General features: G+C 58.2%; 3 protein-coding genes across 3 annotated transcripts in view; all 3 read left to right on the top strand.

Moving 5' to 3' along the window:
- Nucleotides 1–533, top strand: part of SLC5A5 (solute carrier family 5 member 5) — an 8605-nt gene extending 8072 nt beyond the window's left edge. The window contains exon 15 of the mRNA XM_026064742.1: nucleotides 487–533. Coding sequence (XP_025920527.1) covers nucleotides 487–533 — 47 coding nt within the window. The remainder of the gene's footprint in view (nucleotides 1–486) is intronic.
- CCDC124 (coiled-coil domain containing 124) lies at nucleotides 25–13139 on the top strand. Its single transcript, XM_026064795.1, has 4 exons — nucleotides 25–1053; nucleotides 9599–9785; nucleotides 10214–10328; nucleotides 10698–13139. Exons 1-4 carry the CDS (start codon nucleotides 895–897, stop codon nucleotides 10900–10902), a joined length of 666 nt encoding a protein of 221 aa, XP_025920580.1. The 5' UTR covers nucleotides 25–894; the 3' UTR covers nucleotides 10903–13139.
- A 6018-nt stretch (nucleotides 13140–19157) lies between these two features.
- Nucleotides 19158–23061, top strand: part of KCNN1 (potassium calcium-activated channel subfamily N member 1) — a 12865-nt gene continuing 8961 nt past the window's right edge. The window contains exon 1 of the mRNA XM_026064741.1: nucleotides 19158–19244. Coding sequence (XP_025920526.1) covers nucleotides 19158–19244 — 87 coding nt within the window. The remainder of the gene's footprint in view (nucleotides 19245–23061) is intronic.

The following is a 23061-nucleotide window of genomic DNA, read 5'->3' as shown; positions in this document are numbered from 1 at the left end:
GGGGCCTGGCCCAGATCACAGGGTTCAAGAAGGGTTATCTGCATATATCAGGGAACAGAGAAGATTTAATCCAGCCCAGACTTTTAAAAAGCTTCTGATTTGAGTAATAAACCCAAAATGGTAGCCCTTTTTTGTTGCTTCTTGTGTCATATATCAAATACTTATCTGCTATTAAAATAAAGGCTTGAGATCCAGTACTTGGTGTCTATATGGGCAGCGTGCTGAGGAGGAGAGGCCTTTTATAGTGTCTAGTTAATTTTCTTTTCTGGCTCCTGTTTCACCTATTTTTAGTGTTTTGGATTTTTTTTTTCTGTGTTGATGACGTAGGTGAAATTAATACAGCATCTCTATGTGGCCATTTATCCAAGTTAAACGTGACCATATGGGCGTGTTTCTGTATAATTAGTCAGAGGGCTTGATATAGGGTTTATGTTGCGTTATCCTTCTGCTGGTAGCAGTAACTTCTCCATAACTTACCYGCCCTAGAACCTGCTAGCGAAGGCATCCAGCTTCATTTTGACTCAGCAGCATAAGTTTGTGGAGAGTATTTTGGTTCGCAGGGCAGTTGTGCTTTTGACTCAGTACCAGGAACCCAGCAGTTTGATTTGTTGTGGTGTTGCACCACAACAGATAGGTGGGAGGGATTGTTGCCAATTTACTTATAATCCAGGGGGAAGTGAGCAGAGTTCTTCCTGGGTGAGCTATAAGACTGCTAGATCTGTTCTTTCCAGAATTTTGAAACGCCCTGAAGCAATAACAAAAGGGAATTTTCATGCTCTGGGCTCAAGCTGTTCCTGCTTGTCAAGGGGTTATGGTAAACCTGAGATCCTGGCCAGGGCAAGGATCTTAAACTGTGTATTTGGTTTCCTCCTCCTCTGCAGAGCACCTTGAGTGATGCCCAAGAAGTTCCAAGGTGAAAATACCAAGTCGGCTGCTGCCCGGGCAAGGAAAGCTGAGGCAAAGGCAGCAGCCGATGCCAAACGCCAACAGGAGCTGGAAGATGCCTACTGGAAGGATGAAGACAAACACGTGATGAGGAAGGAACAAAGGAAGGTGAATTGCTAGACAGGTAGAAGGGGAACTTCTAGCTGATCTTATGCTAAGCCCTTGAAATTCAAGTTTACTTAAAGTATTGCTTCTGTTCCTCTGTCCCAAAGCTGCAACTGTCTCTCTAAACATTGTCCTGCACTTAGTTTTCCAGCAAAAAAGCTGGAATTGGTGTCTTCTCTGGAAGCTAAAAGAAGCAGAGTGTGGGAGTAAGTGTAAGCTTTGATGCATAATTCAAAGATCCTGTAAATCTTAGAGCTATGTTCCCGAGGGAGACAGAAAAAGCTTTATCGTTGGAATCATTTAAAATTGATTTAGTAAGTGATCAGAAACCCTGCTTGTAGGGCTTGATTTTTGACTAGGCAGTTCTTCATCTTTTTTTTCCTTTTCTTTCTCCTTCTCCAAAATCAAAAGAAAGTTATCAACAGGGTTAAATATAAAAGGGTTTCCCCCACCACTTGGTGTGCCGCACATGTGACATGTCTCAAAAATCCTCTCGGGTTTAGTCTCATCAGCCTGCTCCGCCCTGAGTACATATTTGCCTAGGGATTCAAAAGAACAGGACAGTTCAGTGTTAATTTCTGCGTTATTGTTTTTAATATTATCCTGATGTACCTTTCCCATTATGTTTCCTGTCTCTTCTCATCTGACTTACCGTAGTTAAACTGCAAAAACTTAGTAAGCTTCATCAGTGCTACACAAATCTAGCTTCTGGATTTGTTGGTTTTCTAAAAGCACAATGTTTGGTGACGACTCAGCTTGCTTTTCCAAAACAATTTGTTTACCCTCGTACTATCTAGACAGGAGTTTGTCTGATGTCATAAATGGAATTTATGGGGTTACTGGTTTTGCTCTGCTTAAGTTCTATGTATATAAGCTCTTTGGTGCTTATTGAACTTTGTGTGTTGCTACTTAAGCGCACCGGCCAAGCAGCAGGCAGGAAGCCAGCGTGTCCCCATGACCTTGATAGCTTTGTGCTGTGTGCGTTTGTTTGAATTCACCCCCCTAACATGTGTCTTGACATTTGGAATTTGGAGTCTTGTGTGCTGTTCCCAAATGCAATCCTGTAATGCTGCCTAATTACTTCCTGGAACATTACTGTTCTGCTTAGGGTTTTGCTAACACTGACCTATTTTAATGGTCTTCCAAAGCAGCCTCCTGCAGGCAAGGGGCATGGGAGTCTTGGATGGGCAAACTGTCATGAGCTTGAACTGTTAACTGCAAAGTCAGGGTCCACCTGATAGAGCCTCAGACTGCGTTTTAGAAAAGTCAGCGAGGTGGCTTTCACTCGACACCAGCTCCTCTCGCTACTTCAGGCTTCACTGGTGGTCCTGCAGGATTTCTGGCTCTTCTTAAAAAGAGAGAGAGTGCAGTAAGGATCTGAGAGAGCAATTGCTGCCAAACTGGTGTGTGGGAGCAGCACCTGCCCAGCGGTGGGGACAGGCTGTGCTCGGGAGCTTGGCACTCAGCAGGGTGGACCAGCCGCAGGGGTGAGGTCAGCCCTGCTGCATCCTTTTTCCTCCCCTTGTGACTCTTACAGCATGTTACTGCTTATTGAATAACTTCCCTCCAACGAGAGCTCACCCTGTCCCTCCATCGCCTGGGTTTGTGAGGCTCTCCCTAGTGAAATTTTAACCTTATTGGAGAAGTGAAGAAGAAAAACTGAGTGTGAGCCTGGCAGTGTGTGGCTCGGAGCCTGCGGCCCAGCTGGAACTGAATGCACATGCGTGTGTGCAGGTGGACAGCTCTTCTCCCTCGAGGGCAGCTGCGGTGAGACCTTCYGCCAGCAATTGCATCAGCGTAGCCATAGTCTCTAGGTCTGACTCTCACCTGTGTTTTAGTACATTTGTCTCTCAGGAACCCCCTGCGGAGCTGCAGCTCACAACAGCAAGAGTCTCCAACTCGGATGAGGAAGCTGTCCTGCCAGAAGGACTCCGAGCACAACTGTACCTGCCCTGGGGCTCTTCCTGCTGTGGGTGCATCGCACAGGGCTGGGGGGTTTAACCCGTGGCACTGCAAGAACCAGAGCAAAGGCTGGGCGTTTGTCTGCTGGCCACGTGGTCATCTACACAAGCATGAGTGGGTTGTTGGGGAAAAAGCAGTGAAACTTCTCCAGTGCTTCTCCAGTGCCATCAGGCCTGGAACGTCTCCACAGAGAACAGAAGAAGCTGCCTCTGCCCCACGGTATCCCAGCAGGGAAGGGATGTACGAGTCAGGTTGGTAAATGGCTTACCATCCTCATCTTAGAGGAGGACAAAAGCCAAAGCATTGACAAGAATCAAACTTCCTTGGATAAGTAGCTGTTTCACGGGTGGTGCTGGCATGGAAATAGCCCTGCTGGCCGCAGCCATATGCTGTAGGAGGGACTTGTGTTGCTCTCAGTTACAGCACGCGGAGGAGGATATTACAGTATGTGTAGGAGGATGTTCTCGGCATCTTGGGGAGTCAACGCAAGAGCAGCTCTTCCCCAGCTCTCCAGGCGATGGCGGTAACACATTAACTGCTCTGCAGCAAGCCCCGTGCATCACCTCTGAATTCCTGCATAATAAGGAGGCAGGAATGAATGCCTTTGGGACATTACCCAGCAGGGCATATATTAAAACCAAAACGCGCATGCCCCTTTTAATCTCTTTCCCCCCAGCAGATGACCAGCAAAGCCTCAGTGAAATAAATGAGAATGTAACCCTCTATTTCTGTCAAGCTGCTGCCTCGCTGGACCACTTCAGGGTTTTGTGGCTGTGTGCGTGGCAGTCTGGTGGTCTTGCTTGAGTGGTAGCAACACACGTCATGTGGTGCAACATTAATATTTGGGTGTAGGGAAGCTCAAAATGCAGTGCCTTGCTGATGTGATATTCGTTGTCACCGGATGATGACTGTCCTGTTTCCTTTAGTTGTGTTTTGGGTTATTGGTTTTTGGTGTTTTTTAACATCCCCCTCCCAGGCTCTGARATGGGTTTTTGGGGCTGGTCTCTGCTAACAGAGGATGACACTCATTTAGCGGCTCTGTGATGCATAAAGGAACATCTGAGCTAATATCACCAGTCTGCAATATGTGTATTCCTTCTCTGGCACTTCAGCACAAGTCACAGTTTGTTACCTTCCCTGGAGAGCTCTGGCTGGAAAGCACAAAATCTACTTCGTTTTTGTTGAAAGGCTCTGGGTTTTACCTAGATAATGCTTTTCTTTTCACATTCAGGTATCTTCAGCCTTCCTTCCTTCCTTCCCTCTCCGTTCTTCGTATGCAAAGTTAGACTGCCAGCTCCGAGGATGACACTCCTAATCAGCTAGATCAGTGTGTTTCTTTCTCTCTGTGCAATTAGCTAAAGTGGGTCTGGTGGTGGAATAGCCACGGATGCATTCTGGGTGAGGCTGCAGGCAGACTTGGAAGGGTGACAAACCATTAAATAGGCTGGAGCGTTACGGGAAGAAAGGACTAGTGGAGTCTCTGTCAAGGGCAGTGTTTGCTTCCCGTGAGCAGCCATGCCGGGCAGAGGTCTCCCTGCAGGATTCAGACCTTGCTCTCTCTGGYGGCCTTGGGTTTAGCCGTGTGCCCTGTGGTTGTGCGTGGAAACATCTCACTGGCTGGGACTGCTGCTGTGGTTGAGATGAAACATGTCCATTGGAAGAACACAGCCAAGTTCCCCGTCTCCTTCCCATCTCCAGCCTGGGCTGTCTGGCTAAGGCAGGACAAGGCCTTTAACCCATCRAGGCTGTATTTTGACTGGGCTACGTTCGCCGAGTGCCCTGACTGTGGAGACTCCAGGAAATCAGTTTCTTGCTGTTGTTCACCAGCTGCTCAAAACCCCTTTCCACCTTTGCCCGGCATACTGTGSTGTTGGCAGTGCTATATTGCTCCCTTGCTTTGGAGGTCTCTTCTATGGCTTTGCTCGGTGCCGCTCTGTGGGATGGAAAGAGGGCATATGGATCACATGGAAGCAAGGAGACTTTCCATGCTAAAGTATGGAAGGTCTGGGGAAAGATTCAAGTTCAATGCAGGGTGAGCAGTTGTGCTAAAGGAATTCACATAGCCCACAGGAGAGCAGTGACTGTTTTGGTATCTGAGTTTTGTCTTTCTCGTTCCTGTTAGCCTCCGTTTCAGGGTACGGGGTGGCGGCTGTATGTACTGACAGACCCAAACTGCAGTGGTATCACAGGCAGGCGAATTATGACTTTTTCTCTCCCCTCCTCCTCTAATTCAGTTCAGAATTACTCAGCTGTGAGCACCAGCTCTTACTCAGATGAAATGTTAAACAGATCAAATGACTGTTCTCTCCTCTTTGGAGGACGTCTGTATAGTACAAGCTTCACAGTACTGAAATCCAATGGCTTGAATGAGAAAGGCAGGGGACAGTGATGTCGTGGAAAGAGCACCTGATAACGTAAGGCTGGGGCTCAAACCCCACAGCTGACTTCCTCTCCGGCATCCCTGTGATGTTTGCCTTGATTTCCTGTGGGCCCAAGAAGGGGTATGTTTGATCTTGCCCAAAAGCTCTGGTCTACCTCAAGAGAGCCCTGCGAGCACTTGGACATACTCCAGATCGCTTATGCACCTCTTTCTTCTGCCTGCATCAGGTTTTGCATTGCTTTGCCCTTCTGCCGTGTGAGAAGCAGCGCGCTTTGCCATGCTGGCAGCATGCTCTCCAGCATTCCTCAGGCTTCCCGTTAAGAGGTTGATTGGGAGCACTGCTGCTTCAATTGACCACTTGCTCTCAAAGCCATGTGCGTGGGACCTTGTTCTCCTTCCAMCTAGCAGGTGGGAAGCTGTTCTGAAAGCTAATGAATTGTTCCTTGCTCAGACAGTTCTCTGCAGGGCTGGAAACTAGCATTTTAAAATACAAATTCTTGTGAACAGAAATGTCCGGCTAAAGAAACCTCACCCCCTGCTCCTTCCAGTGTCCTGCTGAGTATAGCAATGTTGAGCGAGAAAATTACTCATTTCCCTTCCAGTTTTCTAATAGCTTTGCTACATGTTTCGTTTAGAGAAATCCAAGCGTCCCTTTCATCAGGACGCTTAAGCTGATTCATTGCACTGACATGAAGGATTAGTTTGGTTTGGCCTAACCTGAGAAAACTTTTCAGAAATGACAGCTTCAGGGCCCCTTGTGCTTCAGGATCAGAGAGATAAATTATGCATGCAGTGTAAGAGAAGTCTGCTGTGTGGAGCTGAGACACCGTGGTAATGACCTACACAGACGCATCCTTGGCCCACAACCTCGTCTCTGATAGGTCTGGAGAGGCCTTCTGTGAAGGATGCATCTTGACCTCTGCGTTACAGCAGCCCATTAAGAAAGCCACCAGGAGCAGCTCTGGGATGCTGGCTCTGACGTTTTCAGGGCTTCGTGCTCAGGCACTCGCATGCGAGCCCGATTGCTCCATTTCAGCTCCTGGTGCCTCCTGTGTTCGTGCAGACTGCTCAGAGYGGCTGTGGTCTTGTGCGCTTTTGAACGCGAGGGAAGGTGTGGAGCAGACTTGGAAGTGATGGGCTGCAGGGGAAACCTGAGCATGTAGATCTTGCAAGCCTTGCCTTGTGCCAAATTAGTAACGGTGCAGCTTATTTACTCACTACAAATAGAAACTCAATTATAAATGCCGGAGAGCGGAGAGTAGCTTAGTCCAATGGCTAGAGGAAGGAACGGGAGGAGAGCAGTAACTAGAGGTCCTCTGCAGCATCAAGTGCAAGAAGGCGGCTCTGCACCCTGTTCGTGTCTCCGTTTCCTCYTCATTAAGTGGATATGTCCTATCCGGAGAGTTTTATTTGAAAGGAGCTAAAAGCAGCAGAGCATTATCCTTGAATTTCTGCACTGTCAGATCATCATCCCAGATGGGGTTGTGTGGTGTGAAACAGACTGCTGAGTTAGCTGGCTTGTAGGACAGTTCTCCTGTAATAAGCAGGGGTAAAAGATAAGCTTCTCTAACTATAAATAACATTTCTGTACTGAAGTATCTTGCTCTCCTCCCTTAGGTCATTAGTACTTGTGTATCCACACTTTATCTGTCTCCTGAATTATGCAAACCACAGCCAGGCCTGTAGCCTTGCTAAGGTGYTCCCTGTGCCAGCAGTTCCTTTGCRTTACCTGTTTCAGTCACACCTGAGCCTYAGACAGGACGAGCAGGAAGGGGACAGTTTCTCTTTACAGTAATCCGTGTTCTAGATATGATACCAGTATCCCGAGTGCACCGTGCTGCTTCTCCTGCCTTCGCTTTGCATCTAATTAAATGACTTGCTCTTTCTGAATGCTGCGTGTTCAGTGATTTCTGCAGGTGGAGCTCTTACAAATAGCACTCGGACAAGCGCTGCCTTGCAGGGAGCAGCGGGTGACCAAGTGGCTGCCTCACTGCGCTATTTCATGTGTCAGCACCGTGTCGTCACCCCGAGCTGCGTGCAGCCTGCCACGTCCCGCGGCCTGCCGACGTGTTCCCTTGTGGGACSCAGTGTGGCTGCCGGGGGAGTCCTTTCGCAGTCCCGCCAACCTTAAACAAAGTTTCTGACCCTCCTGTGAACCAAGGCACATTCATGAGCCTGATAAAATTTTCTATGCTGGAGCTTGAAATTGTTGGGAACCTTTGGAGCTGGCACCTCCTGCGGTGCTGCCGGCACCCCTGGCTCCTCTGGCGCTCTGATCCAGGCAGCTGGTCACTCCTCCTCCTCCTCCCTTGGCAGCCCCTGGAATCGGTTTCCGCTTCACTGTCCCCTGCGCACATTCCTACTGGCAGCAGAGCCCCGTAAGCTTTAAAAGATACGCTGTCCTCCTGCGCTCTGTTATGGGGTGATAGGGAATTGCAGCACTCGGCAACGGGTTTGTTGTGCCCCTCGGGGTAAAGAGGGGAATGCACGTGGCCCCCTTTCTGTTTTGGCACAGTGATCTCTCCAGTTTTATTGCTTCTCCTGCTTTCCTCCTTAACACTGCCTGGTGTTTGAGTAGATTCTGGTGGCTGAGCTGGAGATCCTGGCTGGAACTGGAGCTGTCCTATGCTGTGTTAAGTGAAGGTGGGCACAGGAAGGAGAGCACCTGTGGCTGCTCTTGCCCAGTTATATCTTTGTGTATAAATTGTTAGTGCGAAGGGAGAAGGGTAGTCTTCTCCCTCCTCTCTGGGGAGTGGCTGAAGTCCCTGCTAATCTGGGAGGCTGAGTAAATTTGTTTACTCAGTCTTTACTAAGAGAGGGAGAGGCCCAACAGGAAAGCAGTGGGTAGGGAAAGGCCAGGTCTTAAGTAAATGAGTTGGCACTTTGATGTCACGCACGGTCCAGTTACCCTGGCGTTGCATCTCAAGGCACTAGCACTAAGCACTTAACAGCCAAGAACTTGAAGCCTGCCAATTGTAATAAAAGCTTCATCCCTGTAATGGCTTTTTTCCCCATCCTTGATCACAGCTGCTTGGAAGTGGAGGCAGGCAAGTCTTCCCCTTCTCAGTCTGGATGGAAAGGCCTGGTCCTTATTGTGGTTGATGGAAGCAGCAGCTCTAGGGCATGCTTTGATTCAGTATTTGTGAGCTTCGATACTGTGTTTTGATGGGTTTTACTTTAAATTCTTGAGCTGCGAAGCGACTTGCAGTTTTTTTTAGTTGTCTTAAAACCCAGCCTTTTTTACTGTCTCTGAAGTGGGCCCTACCCTGACATCCTTAAACACCGATGAACACGACAGCTTGCATTACTACTACAGTTGTTTTGCTGCACAGCTTCTTTTGAGTAGAACCCGTTCTGTTAGGGCTTGATGAGTTAGTTGTGCCAACCTTGTGAATAATAGATGAGACCCATAATTAAGAGTGTCCATGTAACTAACCTAAATATGAGGTGCTCTGTGGCCTGTGACACAGACCTAGACAAAAAGATGCTCTTTTGTTGTTTCTTTCTTTTTTTTTTTTTTTTTTCCTAAAGCTTATGAACTTTGGGAAAGGAGAAGAAAAATCTTGAAATCAAAGTGCTGAAAACCCCTGAGGGCCTGTTGCATGGTCAATTCTGGCTGAGCTGTAGAGGACAAAGTGGCTCTTAAACTCCTTGCGTTAATTTGAAAGTGCTCCACCAGAGCTCGGTAGCTGGGGGAGTTCGGTCTAACCCCCTGCCCTGGCTCTTAGGGAGAGTGTGAGCAAGACCTGAGAACGAGTTCAGCCTCTTGACTGGTTTGTCTCAAACAACTGCTGAACTTTTAACCTCCAGCCACTTATTAAAATTAAAGTGGAAAACTTACCCCGATTGTCAGCAGTCCTGGCTGGCACTTTGTGCTCCTTCTCAGCAGCGGGGTTATGTTTCGCAGCACTGACATCACGGGGAACCAGTGTGTGGTTGCAGACGGGGCAGGGACTGAGGAATTATTATTCAGAAGGGGCAGGCCAGGCTATCGTTGCTTTGCTGGAGGTCTGGGGGGAACCGGCCAGCATCTTTTCCTATAAAGCAAGGTCTGTGCTCCATTAGCTGTGGAAATGAGGCGCTTGTTTCTTTTCAAGCGGCTCTTTCCTGCTCCTGTAAGGGATAGTTTGATCCCTCTGCTGTCTGCTGGGGCAGGTGAATGAGGGCAGTAGGGACAGAGGTGACTTGGTTCTTCTGCCCTTCTAGGAGGAAAGGGAGAAGCGGCGGCTGGAGCAGCTGGAGCGCAAGAAGGAACTGCAGCGTCTGCTGGAAGAGGAAGACTCCAAGCTGAAAGGGAAGTCGCCCAAGCAGGTCACTCCAGGCAAAGTCACCAGGGCCCAGATTGAGGAGACAATCAGAAAAGACCAGCAGCAGAAGGAGAATGCAGACACAGGTTTGGTGCAGCCCTTCCTTAGTTCCATAGAAGAAAGACCCTGACTGCCGTGGGGGGCTGGGGAGCGGAAGGGGGGACTGTTCCTTTTTGATCTACAGTCACTGAAGGAAAGGTGGTTTGAAGGCTAGAGCACCCTGCAGTTATTCTCTCACAGTGCCGTGTGCTTTGCTGTGTCTGTGTCTAGCCCCACACCTTGAAATGAGGAAAAAGAAACCTCCTGTCACCTTTGGGGGAGAAGCAGAGAGCTGCAAAGCAGGCACTTTTAATTTCCAGGATGCTGGCTGATGTGTGGCTGTAGATTTGAGTCTTGCCAACGCTTTTTTCAAAGTGCTTGTCAGATGTTTGGAAAAGACTGCCTTTTCTGAGGGTTTTTACACAAGTTGAACTTAACTTTTAACATTTTCCCTATCCTCCTTCCTTTTGTGCAGTGGAAAAGGAGAAGACTCACTTGGAGGTTCCTTTGGAAGAGAACATCAACAGAAGGGTGTTGGAGGAAGGAACGGTGGAGGCCAGGACGATTGAAGATGCCATTGCTGTCCTCAGGTACTTGGCTGTGTCACGGCAGCGCTCCCCTTTGAAGGGGTCATTTTCCTTATGAGAAGTCCTGCAGCTGTTCCCTTCCCCAGAACTGGCATCCCATCCCAGCTGTCTGAACTTCTTTTCACACTTTGACTGCAAATTTTCATCTCAGCAGCAAGAACAAGACATTTCTGCTGCCTTCTGCCCCTTGAAATAAGCTCTGACCTTCTGTAGCGGGTATTTGAAGTGGGTAGGGAAAGTATCGTGGGGTATTCTACTTTATCAGCCAAGTTATTCTGTATTCACTTTGTTGCGCTGACAGGGGATCAGAGCTGGGCGAGGGACTGGTGCCTGCAGGGAGGTGTCTCTGATGCGTGTCTGTGTTTCTGACAGTGTTGCCAATGATCTGGACCGGCACCCTGAGCGCCGGATGAAAGCTGCCTTCACTGCTTTTGAAGAGGTCAATCTGCCGCGCCTGAAGCAAGAGAACCCAAACATGCGCCTGTCCCAGCTCAAGCAGCTCCTCAAGAAGGAGTGGATGAAGTCTCCAGAAAACCCCATGAACCAGAGGCACAAGGCTTACAACAGCCAAAAGTAGAACTAGAGCTGATCATCCCCCACAGACAGTGGGCTGGAGCCCCAGGGCTTTGCTCGGGTGAAAACAGGAGGCACAAGGAGCCTCCTCTCCTTTGTTTCCCTTCCCCACCCCCATTTTCTGTCTCTTCCTGTTCTTGGATTTAAGATAAGCATGAGGCCAGAGCTCACCTTGGACCCTGCGGTGTCCTGYCCTCTCCACTCGGAAGGCCTGTCCCTCGCATACTCACCTCTCCGCAGGCAGCTGGTGCAGTGTGACCTGGATGGACTAACACTACCTTTATGCTTTTGAATTCGGTTGTTGTGTTACAGAAAAGCTACTAACTTGCGTACAGATCTTCAGTAGGGGCAGTGCTTGCACGGTGCACACCCGCACTGCTGCCTGCCAAGGTAGAGACCCCCACGCTGCCTAGCACCATGCATTTAACCCCCCTCACAGCCTGGACCCGAGCCAAAGTGCATTCATCCCTGTCTCTACCATGACTGCACCGCACCCTTGTTTGCAAGAATTCGCCTTGCAGAACGTGTCACGAGAACAGCGCGAGGAAGGCACCTGCGTTCTGTTGCTCATGTCATGTTTGGCACTGGGATGTTCCTCAAGAGATTCCAGACTCAGATTGGTGTTGACCCTGCGTCCTGCTGGCCACTTCTCTTGATTTTTGACTGGTAGCGTGTCGGATGGGGAGGAGGAGCCACAACGCGAGTAGAAGCTCTGTCAGCGCGGTGTTGTATGGAAGAGAAATCTCCTGCTGCCCCTTGAAGACGGGAGGCTGAAATAACCAGCGCGCAGCACAGCGCGGTCCCTGCCTTGTCTCCGCAGAGCGCGAGGCGCCAGACTTCTCTGCAACTTTCCTGGTGGCCTCGCAAYGCACACGGCGAGTCCTGAGCCTCATGTGTCACTGGTGGGACAGGAGGGTTCCTCGTGGGGCTGCAACCCAGCACTACGCAAGACCTGTCCCAAGAAGAGAAGCTGCTGCTTCTCCCATCACTTCTCCCCCTGCCTGCCCCCCGGCTCAGGCGAGGAAGTGCCCTGTGAGCCTCTGGAAGGGGATGTGAAACTGTTGGCTCAGCAGCCCTCTACCTTGGACAGAAGGCGCTAATGTGGCTCTGTACGCTGCCTGCGCTCCCCTTCGGCAGGAGCCCCTTGCTTTGTCCGCTGGCCCAGCCTACAGTACTGCTCATGATTTTGGTCAGCAGGTCTCGCTGCCCCTCTGGCAACAGTGCGCAGGATTGAGGTGAAGGCAGAGAAGAAACCAGTGAGCTCCCTTTGGAAGGCCGTGGCAGCACCCAGAAAGGGAGCGTGGCTGGAGAGGCTTCGCCCCAGGAGCCACGGTGGAGTCCTGCCCCTTGCCTTAATCAAGCGTTTGGTTTTCCTCTCTTCCTTCTCCCCTTGCAGATTTGTTCTAGCCGCCTCCTTTGGCATGAAATACCCTGCCTAGGAGGCCACCCCAAATCGAGACCCTCGACGAGGTAGCAGCGGAGGGGAGGCCTCCGACACCCACCAAGGTGCACTGTCTCCTCTGGCCCCCTCCAGCGCGGGGCTGAGCACTGGTAGCTGGCCGAGAGCTTCGCTGAGAGCAGCCCTGCGGGATCCCTTGCAACACGGCGGCTGGGTACTTGGCTCTGTCGCCCTTTGGTGCTTACGTGTGTATATAACTAGGGCTGCCAGGCCGAGACCCCCTGTTGTGGGGGACAAATTCATCGCCGATGTGGCATCCTGCAGCGATGCTCTGGGTTGGCAGCTCAGGCTGGGGTTTCTTCTGATGGTACTAAAACAGGGTTTGTCCTGTACTGGGTAACTGGACAGCGCGCGGCGCTGCAGCCTTACCCCTGCTGAGGATCGCCTGTAAGCAGGTGGGAAGGGTAGCAGGAGTGTCTCATTTAAAGGCTGCAGAGGCATTTGCACTTTGGCAGTGAAGGGATTGGAGAGAGCAAAAACTCACTCTGAAACCGAGATTCTCCTGCTGTTCTTAGCTCCTGCTCCTGGTTTTTGTGGCTCTCCCAGGCCCTCTCTGTACCCTGCTCACGTTTGTTGCGGAAACAGAATGGAAAAGTTGGGCCTGCCCCGCCAATGTTTTCCCCTGTTCAAGCAAGTCCAGCTGGTAAAGATAGGGAGAAATGCACACGGTGTCTCCCCTTTTTGTGAGAAGTTTGTTGTGTTTGAATTCAATTAAAAATGGAAAAAAAAAAAATCTGTTAACCTATTGAAGGAATAAAGTGTTGGAAAAATGCTGGCGTAAATCCCCCTTCCCTCTCCTTTTGCATTTGTCTTTGTTCAAGTAGGAGAGAGCTGCTGTGACGCTGCTGTGCATCCGTCTCCGTAGCCAGAGCCCGGCAGAGGCAAGGGGGACCCTTCCTGAAGGAGCCGAGTTGCCAGCCGGCCTCCTGTGAGTGGGGTTTTCCTTCTCGTGGCTATCAGCTGGTGAAATGGCTGCTGGCTTCCCGAAAGAGCCTCGGCCTGGGGGTGACGGGCTCCGTTTTCCTGGCTTGCTCTTGGGGAGAATGTTTCCACTCTCTCCTAATCCTCTCTGAAATTGCTCTTAAAAATCCCGGTGACATTTCTCTGCTGAATGGCCTTGCAGTGCGGCTCTGCTGGGGGGTTCAGGGGACACGTTCTCCATGGCCTCTCCAGCAGCTGCAGCCTTGGTTTCTGGTAAGGAAAGTGGCTCCGCGCGAGCGCAAGGCTCTTGCTCCAACATTTTGGCTGTTCACGGGCAGGCTCGCGGCAGTTTCCTGCCCGGCACTAGCTGCCTGCCCAGCCCGACCCCCGGGGGCAGAGCTGGCGGAGGCGAAGCAGAGGCGAGGCAAGGCGCGGGGAGCTTTGCTGGCCAAGTCTCAGCTGGAAGCTTTGTTTGCGAGGCAGAGCCTCGGAGCTGCTCTTTGTCCGGTGGGCGGCACGAGCAGAGGGTTGGCGCGTCCTTCCTYGCTGCCTGGCTCGGATCTAGCCGGCGCGGTGCAGATTCGGAGGCAGATAGCGCGAGGGCCAGTGCATGCGCATGGGGCTGAGGGGGGGTCACAGCACAGCGCCATGTCCAGGCAGTTTGGGGCCAGGGCAGCCACCGAGTGTCTCCATCCCCCTGTATCCTCCTTTGGGCTGCTCCTTGGAAGGCTGAAGCGGCTCCTGSGATGTGGGGAGCTTTCCTGGCCCCCGGAGGGCCCTGTTTTGTGCCCCCCTCCCCCCCCCGGGACGTGGCACACAGTGGGGGGGGGGGGGGGCTGCTGGCAGCCAGCGCTGCCCTTGCCTGTGCCCGATGCTCTCCAAACAACCGCAGCCCTGCGCTTCCCTCCCGCCAGCCCCCCTTCCCCGCTCTTGCTGGCCCTTTAACAGCRCAGCCCTCATGACTGTTTTATGCTTAAGTGATTAATCCACGTGAGTTGCCTTCCCCGGGTTTCTTGGACGCGTTGAGCCTGCAGCCCTTCTGGCTCCGGCATCCCCTTGGAAATGGTGTGATCTTTCTTGCGTCCGCCCTGTGCAGAGGCTGGCGCTGCCTGCACCCCACTGTGGCACCCTGCCTCCTTGGAGGYGTGGGGCAGATGGGCTGGGGCGAACCCCCTTCTTTGTAGGGGAAGGGGTTAATGGGGGGAAGCCCCCCCAGTGCAGGGAAGGAAGAGGTTAATGGGGGAAGCCCCCCCCGTGCAGGGACCCCCCAGTAGCACACAAGGGTTAATGTGGGGGTCCCCACATACAGGGAGGGGTTCCCCGATTGCATGGAGGGGGTTAATAAGGGGAAGCCGCAGTGCAGGGAAGGCATCGCCCATCACGAGGAAGGGATGAATGGGGAGAACCTGCAGGGAAGGGAAGGGGGTTCCCTCACTGCAGGAAGGATGTTAATGGGGGGGATTCCCTCCCTGCACGGGGGCATTCCCCAATTGCAAGAAAGGGGTTAATGGGGAAGGGTCCCCCGGTTGCATGCAGGAGGGGAACGTGGGGTTCCCCTATCGCAAGGGTGGGATTACTGGGGGGAAGCTGCAGCGCAGGGAAGGCATCGCCCATTGCGAGGAGGGGATGAATGGGGGAACCTGCAGGGCAGGGAAGGGGGTTCCCTCATTGAGAGAAAAAGGTTAATGGGGGATCCCCTAGTGCCGGGAAGGGATGAATGGGGGAACCTGCAGGGCAGCGAAGGGGTTCCCTCATTGAGAGAAAAAGGTTAATGACGGGTCCCCTAGTGCCGGGAAGGCAGCCCCCAGTTGCAAGGATGGGGTTAATGGGGATCCCCCAGTTGCAAGGATGGGGTTAACGGGGATCCCCCCAGTGCAGGCAGGGGGTTCCCTGCCCCTGAGCAGGGAAGGGGCCAAGGGGGGCCGCCCCCCCCCCATTTGCAGGGGGTTCCCTGCTGCCCATTGCGGAGAGGGGAGGGATTCCCTGCCCCTCCCCCCTCGGCGGGGGATTCCCCTCCCCCTCTCCCCCCCGAGAGGGGGAGGGGCGGCCGGGCTGGCGCCGCGCGCAGCCCCGGAGGGGGCCGTTGCCGTGGAAACGGGCAGCTCCGTGCGGGGGCGGCGCGCGGGGGCGGGGGAACCCGCGGGGGGGGAGGGGCAGTCACGCGGCCGCGGGATCCTCGGGCTTCCCCCGCGCGCAGCCGCGCCGCGCCGGGATTGCTCCCGCCGCCCCTGCGCCAGGCACCCTGCCCCCCCCCGCAGCCCCTGCGCAATGCACCCTCTGCGCAATGCACCCCCCTGTGCAGTGCACCCCCGTGCAATACACCCCCCGCATCCCCTGCGTAATGCACCCCCGTGCAATACAACCCCCGCATCCCCTGCGCAATGCACCCCCGTGCAATACACTCCCTGCACCGTGAACCACCCCCCGCACACCGGGCACCTCTCCTGCACTGCGCACCCCTTGCTTCACGCTGCACCTCCCTGCACAATGCACAGCCCCTGGGTGCTGCACGCCGGGCCCCTGTGCATGCACGGCCTGCGCACCACGCCCTGCACCCTGCATTCTCCCGCGCCCTGCACACACACAAACAATGCACTTCCCCGTGCCATGCTTCTCCTGCAAACAGCATGCCCTGTGCATGCACCTCCTTGCACACTGCACCGCAGTGCACACACCCGCACACAGAGCTGTGCATGCACCCCCTTGTACACTGCACTCCTCTTTGCACACTGCATCCATCCCTGCTTGCACACACACACAGATGCCGAGCCGTGCATGCACCCCTTGCACACTGCTCCTGCACACACATACGGAGCTGTGCATGCACACCCTGCACATACACATACAGAGCTGCGCATTTACCCCTGCACCCCGACTCTATGCACAAAAACATAACTGTTCATGCACACAGCCCTGCATACTGCACACCCTGCACACCCCTACACAAGGCACACCCTATGCATGCACAGTTCTATGCACTGCAAACCCGTTACACGCACACACTGTAAACCTTGCACATATTCCCTTCCACACCCTCGCTGCCCTGCACAGCCACCACCCACATACCCTGTGCAGGCACCTGTGTACACACCGACAGGCTTTATTCACACTCTCTTGCTCTCAATGCACAAACRCATTTACTGTGCGCTCCTCAAAGCACACGCGCTGCCCCGCGCACAAAGGCGTCCTGTGTGCACACAAGCACACACACCCGCCCAGTGCAGTGGGCATGCACACACGCACACAGCCTGTTGCCACACGCGCACCCCGTTGCTGCAGCAGCTCTCTTGCTCGACAAAGGCAGCGGGAGCGGGGGGAGACTGCAGGCTGGTGTGCAGCTCGCACACACACATCCACCCACACGCTGTGCACTACCCGCCCTGCACACGCGTTGCTGCTCCCTCCCAACACGCACACTGCACCATGCAGCACACAGGTGCGGTGCATGCCAACCCCCCCCCCCGGTCCCCGGCAGAGCCCGCTGCCACCCCCGAATGCACCCCGGGAGGGCCCCAATTCCCAGCCGGTGGAAATGGGCTCGTCCTGGGGAGCCGAGCACCCGGCTGGGTGCAATGCTGAGGGTGGGCACCCGTGGTCCCTGTGCTGCCCTGGGTGCTCGGTCCTGCTCGTGCACCTGTGCCAGGGCCGGCATGGCTGCGCTTTCTGCTGCCCCTGGGTGCAATGGGGCGCCGGGGAGGGAAAAGCAGGCGGAAAAGTTTGTGCCGTGGGCGAAGGAAGCGGCAGCGGAGCGGGCGCCGGGGGCTGGGGCGAGCGGGACGGCCGAGGCTGGCGCTCGCCCGGGCCACGCAGCTGCGGCAGTTAAAGTGGGGGAGTTGGCAGGCGGCTAAATTTAGCTGCAGACAATAGCTGCGGTGGCCGGGGCGGCGGGGAGGCATGGGAGCGGGCGCGCGCGACTGCGCGTGTGAGCGGAATAGCAATAGCGTGCTGCATCTCCTCCCCGGCAGCCCGCGGCCTCCGCTCCGCCGAGCCGCCCGCCCTGGGGAAACTGAGGCACAGACCGGTGCTGTGCCCGGCCGGGGGCCACAGGGCCAGGGCCCCGGGGCTGTGGGGCCGGAGCCCAGGCCCACGGCCGCCCCCGGTGCTTCCTCCGCGTGGCCCGGGCACCCGCGACCCTCGTGCGCTGTGCCRGCACGTGCCGACACCGGGCCATGGTGGAGCAAGGCGGCGCGYGAGCGGTGCGGAGGCCGCTGGCCGTGGGCAGGTGGGTGCACCAGCACGGCAGGGCAGCCGCAGGCCAGGGATGCCCCAGGTGCCGCCGGCACAGGGAGGGGGCTTGGCCAGGCATTCCCGCGCTGCGCGGCCCCCGGCACGGCAGCGAGAGGCAGCCCCCGGCAGCGACAGCGCGGATGCGATGGGAGTGACTCTTCCYGGCTAAAAATAACCTCCTCCCCCAGCCTCCGCCAGCGCCGCGAGGCCTCAAGGTCACTATCCGCCGTGCCGGAGCGGCGGCCGGGGGGGCGACGGAGGGGGCGTGGAGCAGGGAAGCCCGCGTCCTCCCTGGCCGCCGCGCCGAGGCTGCCGCCGCGCCGGAGCTGCCGCTGCGCTCAGTGAAGGGCCGCGCGTGGCCGCCCCGGCCCCTCACCCATGCCCCCGCCGCCCTCCGGCCTCGCCGGCTCTTCTCCGCGCTCCCAGCGGCGCCGGGGCCGGTAGCTCGGTGCTGTGGCAGGTGAGCGGGCGCGGGGGGGGCCAGCGGGGGCAGGGCGTGGGGGGCCCCCGGGGCGGGCGGGCGAGCCGGGTGCCCCCGCTGCCGGCCCCTTCCCGAGGGGCCGAGCCATCGGGGGCCGGCACAGGGCCCCCCGCAGCATCCCGCGGCGCCACGGGGGCTCGGCTGCCCTCGGTGAGTCCCAGCAGCCGGAGTCTGGAGGTTGCAGGCTGCATCYTTGCAGGCTGCACCCCGGCGATGCCCACTGGCCCCGGTGCTTCCCCGCGCCTGGGGCCGGCTGCCCCAAGCAGCCCCGATGTGGGGCATCCCGCCTGGCCCCGGGGCGGCTGGTGCTGTGCACCCGGCTCAGCACCCGCAGCAAAGAGCTGCCAAGAGCCGCCGCGCTGCAAACCAGCCTCGATCGATACCCAGAGCAAACAGGCTCCCCGGGCGCCGGGGTGCTGGGGTGGGCAGCRCAGCCGGCCGCAGCGGACGGGCTCGCGTCCCCGGGGCTCGCGGCGACCTTGGACACGGCGCAACATTTGCCGGACCAAAGTCCGGGGTGGCAGCACCCGGGGGCTCTCAGGGCATTGGTGCCGCTCTGGCCTCGCCGTGCCACGTGCCGGCACGCGGTCCGGCGCCCGCGGAGAAGTCCCACGCCTGGCCCCGACCTTCCCCGTGACCTTGGGCTGCCCGCACCCCCGCAGCCCCCGGCTTTCGGGCCACCGGGGGCTGCTCGGGGGACCCGCGGGCGCTCGGTGGGGCGTTGGCACGTGTGGGGTCTCCCCACGGGCTGGCGGTGACGCCGGGGCTGCGGTGCTCGCCGGGCTCCGTCCCCCCGAGCCCACGGGGGCAGCCAGGCGCGGCGGCTTTGTCCTTCGGCGGAGCGGAGCCGCGTGGGGGAGGCGGCGGCGAACCCGTCGCAGCGGCTTTGTCTGGGGACGGAGGCAGCTCCGGCGGCGAGAAGCGGCGGCAGCGGCGACGGGGTGCGCGGGGAGCCCGGCCAGTCCTGCGCCGCGCAGCTGTCCTGGTGGCCGGGGTCAGAGCGGGCAGCTCGCCTGGGGCAGGTAGGGGCTGCTGCCTGGTCCGGGTGTCGCGGGAGGGCGAGGGAGTTTGGGCAGGGGGCTCCGATCCCTGCTGGCACCAAGCTCCGGGGCAGGTGCTCAGTGGGGCAGGGGGCTGCCTGCGCCCAGCTCCCCTGCGCAGGGGTGTCGGGATGCCGCCCGTCTCGGGGAGACACGGGGACGAGCCGGGGATTCCCCTGCATCGYGGCGAGGGCCGGATCCAGCCTGGGGAGGCTCAGGTGTCCCTGTGTGCGGGCCAGCCGCGRTGCCCGTCAGCCCTGCCCGGGTGTCTTTGCACCCGCAAACATCCCCGCCACCAACCAGCAGCTCAACAGGTGCCCGGATGCGGCCGGGGAGAGGACGGGCCAGGCTGTGCACGGTGCAGATCAGCCCGGCTCCAGGCTCTGCCCGCTTGCAGCAGCACCCACGTAGCCATAGGGTGAACACAGGGCTCCCAGGGGCTGCAGGTTCCCCTGGGGTGGGGGTTCCCATGGGATACAGGGTTCCCGCGGGTTGCAGGGTTCCCACGGGACGGGAGCCCGGTTGCGTCGTGCCACTGGAGGGWTCCTGTTGCTGCAGGGCTCAGGTGAGCCGTCGCAGCTCCGGGACGGTGCTGGGGCTTCTCCAAGCCCCATGGCCATGTGCCCRCAGCTCCGCTGCGTCGGGGCAGCTGGCCGGGGCCGCGGTGCAGCATGAGGGCAGCCGGAGCCAGTTCTGCCCCCGGGGCAGAGGATGCCGCCGCGAGCAGCGAAGGCTGGGGGGGGTCCCGAGGAAGCCTGGGCAGTCCCGTGCCCCCACAGCCCTGCTCAGCCCGGGCTGTGCCATGCCGTGCCCAGGTCCCAGCCCCGCGGCGGCGGCCGGCCAGGATGGCAGYGGCGTTTGCGGGGGCCGGGGGTTCCCGCCGGCGCAGGCAGATGCCGTCCAGCCTTCGACATATGGCTGGGGCTTGGCAGTGGAGAGAGCTGTGGCTGCAGCCGGGCGAGATCCTGGGGCCACCGTGGGGGCCTGGATCRCGATGGGGGGGTTTGAGACAGGATGTGACGCACTTCTTGCAAGCAGACAGCCCCGAGCCCCTGCGCGCCGGCTGCGGGGACTCCCGCAGCTCCAGCCCGGCGGTGGGACGAGCCCCCCGCGGCCGTGGGGGGACGCTCAGCCCCGAGCACCCTGGGCGAGGGCAGTTTCCCCGGCCCCTTCCCCTCCGCAGGGCCGTGCTGCCCCGGCTATAGTCACAGCTACCCCAAATTACAGTAGTGGCCTCCCCCCTCACCGTGATTCCCAGGCAGGAATTAGCGGGTGGGTAATAAATAAATCACCAGCCGGGAGCCTTTCGGCTGCCCGCCTCTATTTTTAGCTGCACCCTCCTCTGCAGTTGCTCCCAGCCAGCGCCGCTGCTCTGGGGCGGGGGGGTCCCGCTGGCACCCAGCACCCGTCTCCCGCCAGCGGGGACGGTGCAGGGCCAGGACTGCGCTCGAGGACACCGGGGTGTCCTGCACCCYGGCCCGCCCGGCCATCCCTGCCGCACTCGTGTCCGCGGCCGTGCTGCTTCATGTGCGGGGAGGAGGACGCCGATGCGGCCCCCCGGCCGTTTGCCCGTCTCCGTCCTGCGGTGCCGGGGGTGCAGGGCCGGCCCTCGGGGCTCCCCTGGATGCCGGCGCTGGAAAAGCCCCRGCGCAGGCTGCGTGTTTGCTCGGGCTCCCTGCGAAGCGGCTGAGTCGGCTGTGCACCGGGCTCGGCTCGGTGGCAATGCCACAGCTTTTCCCGGGGGCAACCTGCCCCCACACCAGGGACCCCAGGGCCCAGCACCTGGCTCTGGGGCCCCCTCCGGCAATCGCTTTGGTCTTTCTACCGAGGGACGAGGAGAGGCCGTTGCAGAGCCCGTGTCCGGCGCCTGCAGCGTCGTCCCAGCCCGGGGCTGCCCCGGGAGGGAGGAGAGACGCCAGGGTCCGCGGCTCCGCATGGCTCCTTACTGCGGCGCTCGGGGCTTGGAGCGAGACGCGACCCCTCCTCGGCCCCTCTGGCCACGTCGCCGAYCCTCCCGCACGTGGCTGGCGCCATGCAGGTTTGCAGGACGAGGCCTTCACCGTGCTCCCGGCAGCTCCCGGCGGAGACGGTGTCCCCGACCGCAGCGCCCGGGGAGCYGCACGGTGCCGCGTGGGGTGTTTTAATCAGCTATTGTGGCACGGTGGGTCAGTGAATTCCCCCCCAGTGGGGATATTCATATTGATGTCCTGACAGGGCGAAAGACTTAATAAGGCCTATTTATGTGGCCATCAATGGAGCCTATTAGCACAACAAGCACGGAGCGATGGTTAATAAAATATTTACCATGATCCATCCCGGAGGGCTCTGGGGGGAGTTTTACTGGCCCGATTTGAGGAGCCAAAAAGTTTGCCGAGCCGCCGGGAAGCGCGGTCCGCCGGGCGCGGAGGCTGCGGTGAGCGGCTCGGTTGCAGCATCCTGCACCGCCTTCGCGCGGGCCCTCGTGTGCAGGAGGAGACCCAGGGAACCGCTCTTCTTCCCCATCACGCTGCCCGCTTCATCTTCCCCCCCCCCCCAGCAGAGTATTAACAAGAAATCGGAACCCATTTTCCTGCAATAAATTTGGCAGAATGGAGAGAAAATGATCTGCCTCTGGAGAGGCGCCAGCRGCCCCATATATCTAACGCGGAGCAGCCGGGCGCTGGCGCCCTGCCACGCGCGGCACGGCCGGGTGCTCCGGGGGCAGCTCCGTGGCCCTGCGCCGCCCGCCCCGTGCCGGGGGGCAGGATGCCGCGTGGGGCAGGACGGGGCCGGTGGCTGCGTTTGCAATGGAAGTAGGACGCCAGTTGTTTGGGGTTGTAGCCGGATGGGGTGCAGCAGGACTCGGGTGCCCCTGTGCAGTGCAGCCCTGGGGCTTGCTGTGCTGGCGGGTCCCGGCGCCCGGTGCTGCAGTGCCCTCGCAGGGGCTACTTGTGCCGTGGGGTCCGTGCTGGCTCCATGCGGATATTCATGCAACGGGGTCCGCGCTGGCTCTGCGAGGCTGCTCGTGCTGCTCATGCTGCAGCTCTGCACTAGCTGCACCGGAGCCGTTAGTGCCGTGGGGTCCGCGCTGGCTCTGCGGGGCTGCTCGTGCAACGGGGCTGTTGGCACTGGGGCAACGCGCTAGGTGCGACGGGGCTGTTCGTGCCACAGGGTCTGCGCAGGCTGCCGTGGGGCGATTCGCGCAACGGGGCCGGGGGGCTCGGGTGTGTGCTGCCCGTGGCCCCCTCTGCGCAGGACCGTGCACGACGCAGCCGGGCAGGCAGGTGCCCCTGCGGCCCTCGCACCCTGCCCTAGTTTGCCRTTATCCAATTGCCTTTGAACAAACAGACCTCCGAAAAACACRGCTCTCCTTGCCGATTCCCAGCTCACCCCGACGTGGCGCGTCTGGCTGCAGAGGGAGGGCTCGGCTCTGCACCGGCGCTGGCCGGCGCTGCCTGCCGCGAGGCCCAGCAAAATCACCCGCGGCGCTGCGGGGCTTCGCCTGCCCRGTGGCCCCAGCGCTGCCAGGGGTCCCGGCCCTGTGCCACGGGGGGCTCGGGGTGCCGGGGGCCGGCGAGCCGCCCCGCGCGGCTGTGCTGACACCGTGTCTCCTTTCGGCCCAGGCGCAGAGGGAAGCCCATGGCCCCCGGCCCCCCGGCCCCCCGCAGAACCCCCACCGAGCCCCGCGCCCAGCGCCCCTAAGGCCCCGCAGACCCCCCCGGCCCGCAGCCGTGAGCGCCAGCAGGTACGGGGCGCGGGGACGTGACCCATGCCAGGCTGCTGGGGGTGCGCGTGGCCGAGGCGAGGGAATGCACAGGCCTGCACGGGGGATGAACGGGGGTGTGATGGAGAGAACTGAATGGGGTGTGATGGAGGGGTGTGATGGAGGGGGTGTGATGGAGGGGGTGTGATGGAGGGGTGTGTGGGTTTGCAGTGCGGAAGGATGAAGGGGCTGTGGAGGGAGGGTAATGGCAGGAGGTGTATGGGGGTGTGATGGAGGGAGCGACGGGGCTGTGCAGGGCTTGGATGGAGGAGCGTGGGGGGGGCGGGGGTGGG

This window comes from Apteryx rowi, unplaced genomic scaffold (genome assembly GCF_003343035.1).
Source record: "Apteryx rowi isolate R43461 unplaced genomic scaffold, aptRow1 scaffold_220, whole genome shotgun sequence".
NCBI lineage: Eukaryota > Metazoa > Chordata > Aves > Apterygiformes > Apterygidae > Apteryx > Apteryx rowi.
This window is presented reverse-complemented; position numbering and strand designations above follow the sequence as displayed.

What these genes read in the sequence shown, in the direction of transcription:
- CCDC124 (XM_026064795.1), top strand. Translation starts at nt 895, where the DNA reads ATGCCCAAGAAGTTCCAAGGTGAAAATACCAAGTCGGCTGCTGCCCGG. An exon ending in TGAGGAAGGAACAAAGGAAG is followed by an intron (nt 1,054 to 9,598) that starts GTGAATTGCTAG and finishes CTGCCCTTCTAG; the next exon opens with GAGGAAAGGGAGAAGCGGCG. An exon ending in GATGCCATTGCTGTCCTCAG is followed by an intron (nt 10,329 to 10,697) that starts GTACTTGGCTGT and finishes TGTTTCTGACAG; the next exon opens with TGTTGCCAATGATCTGGACC.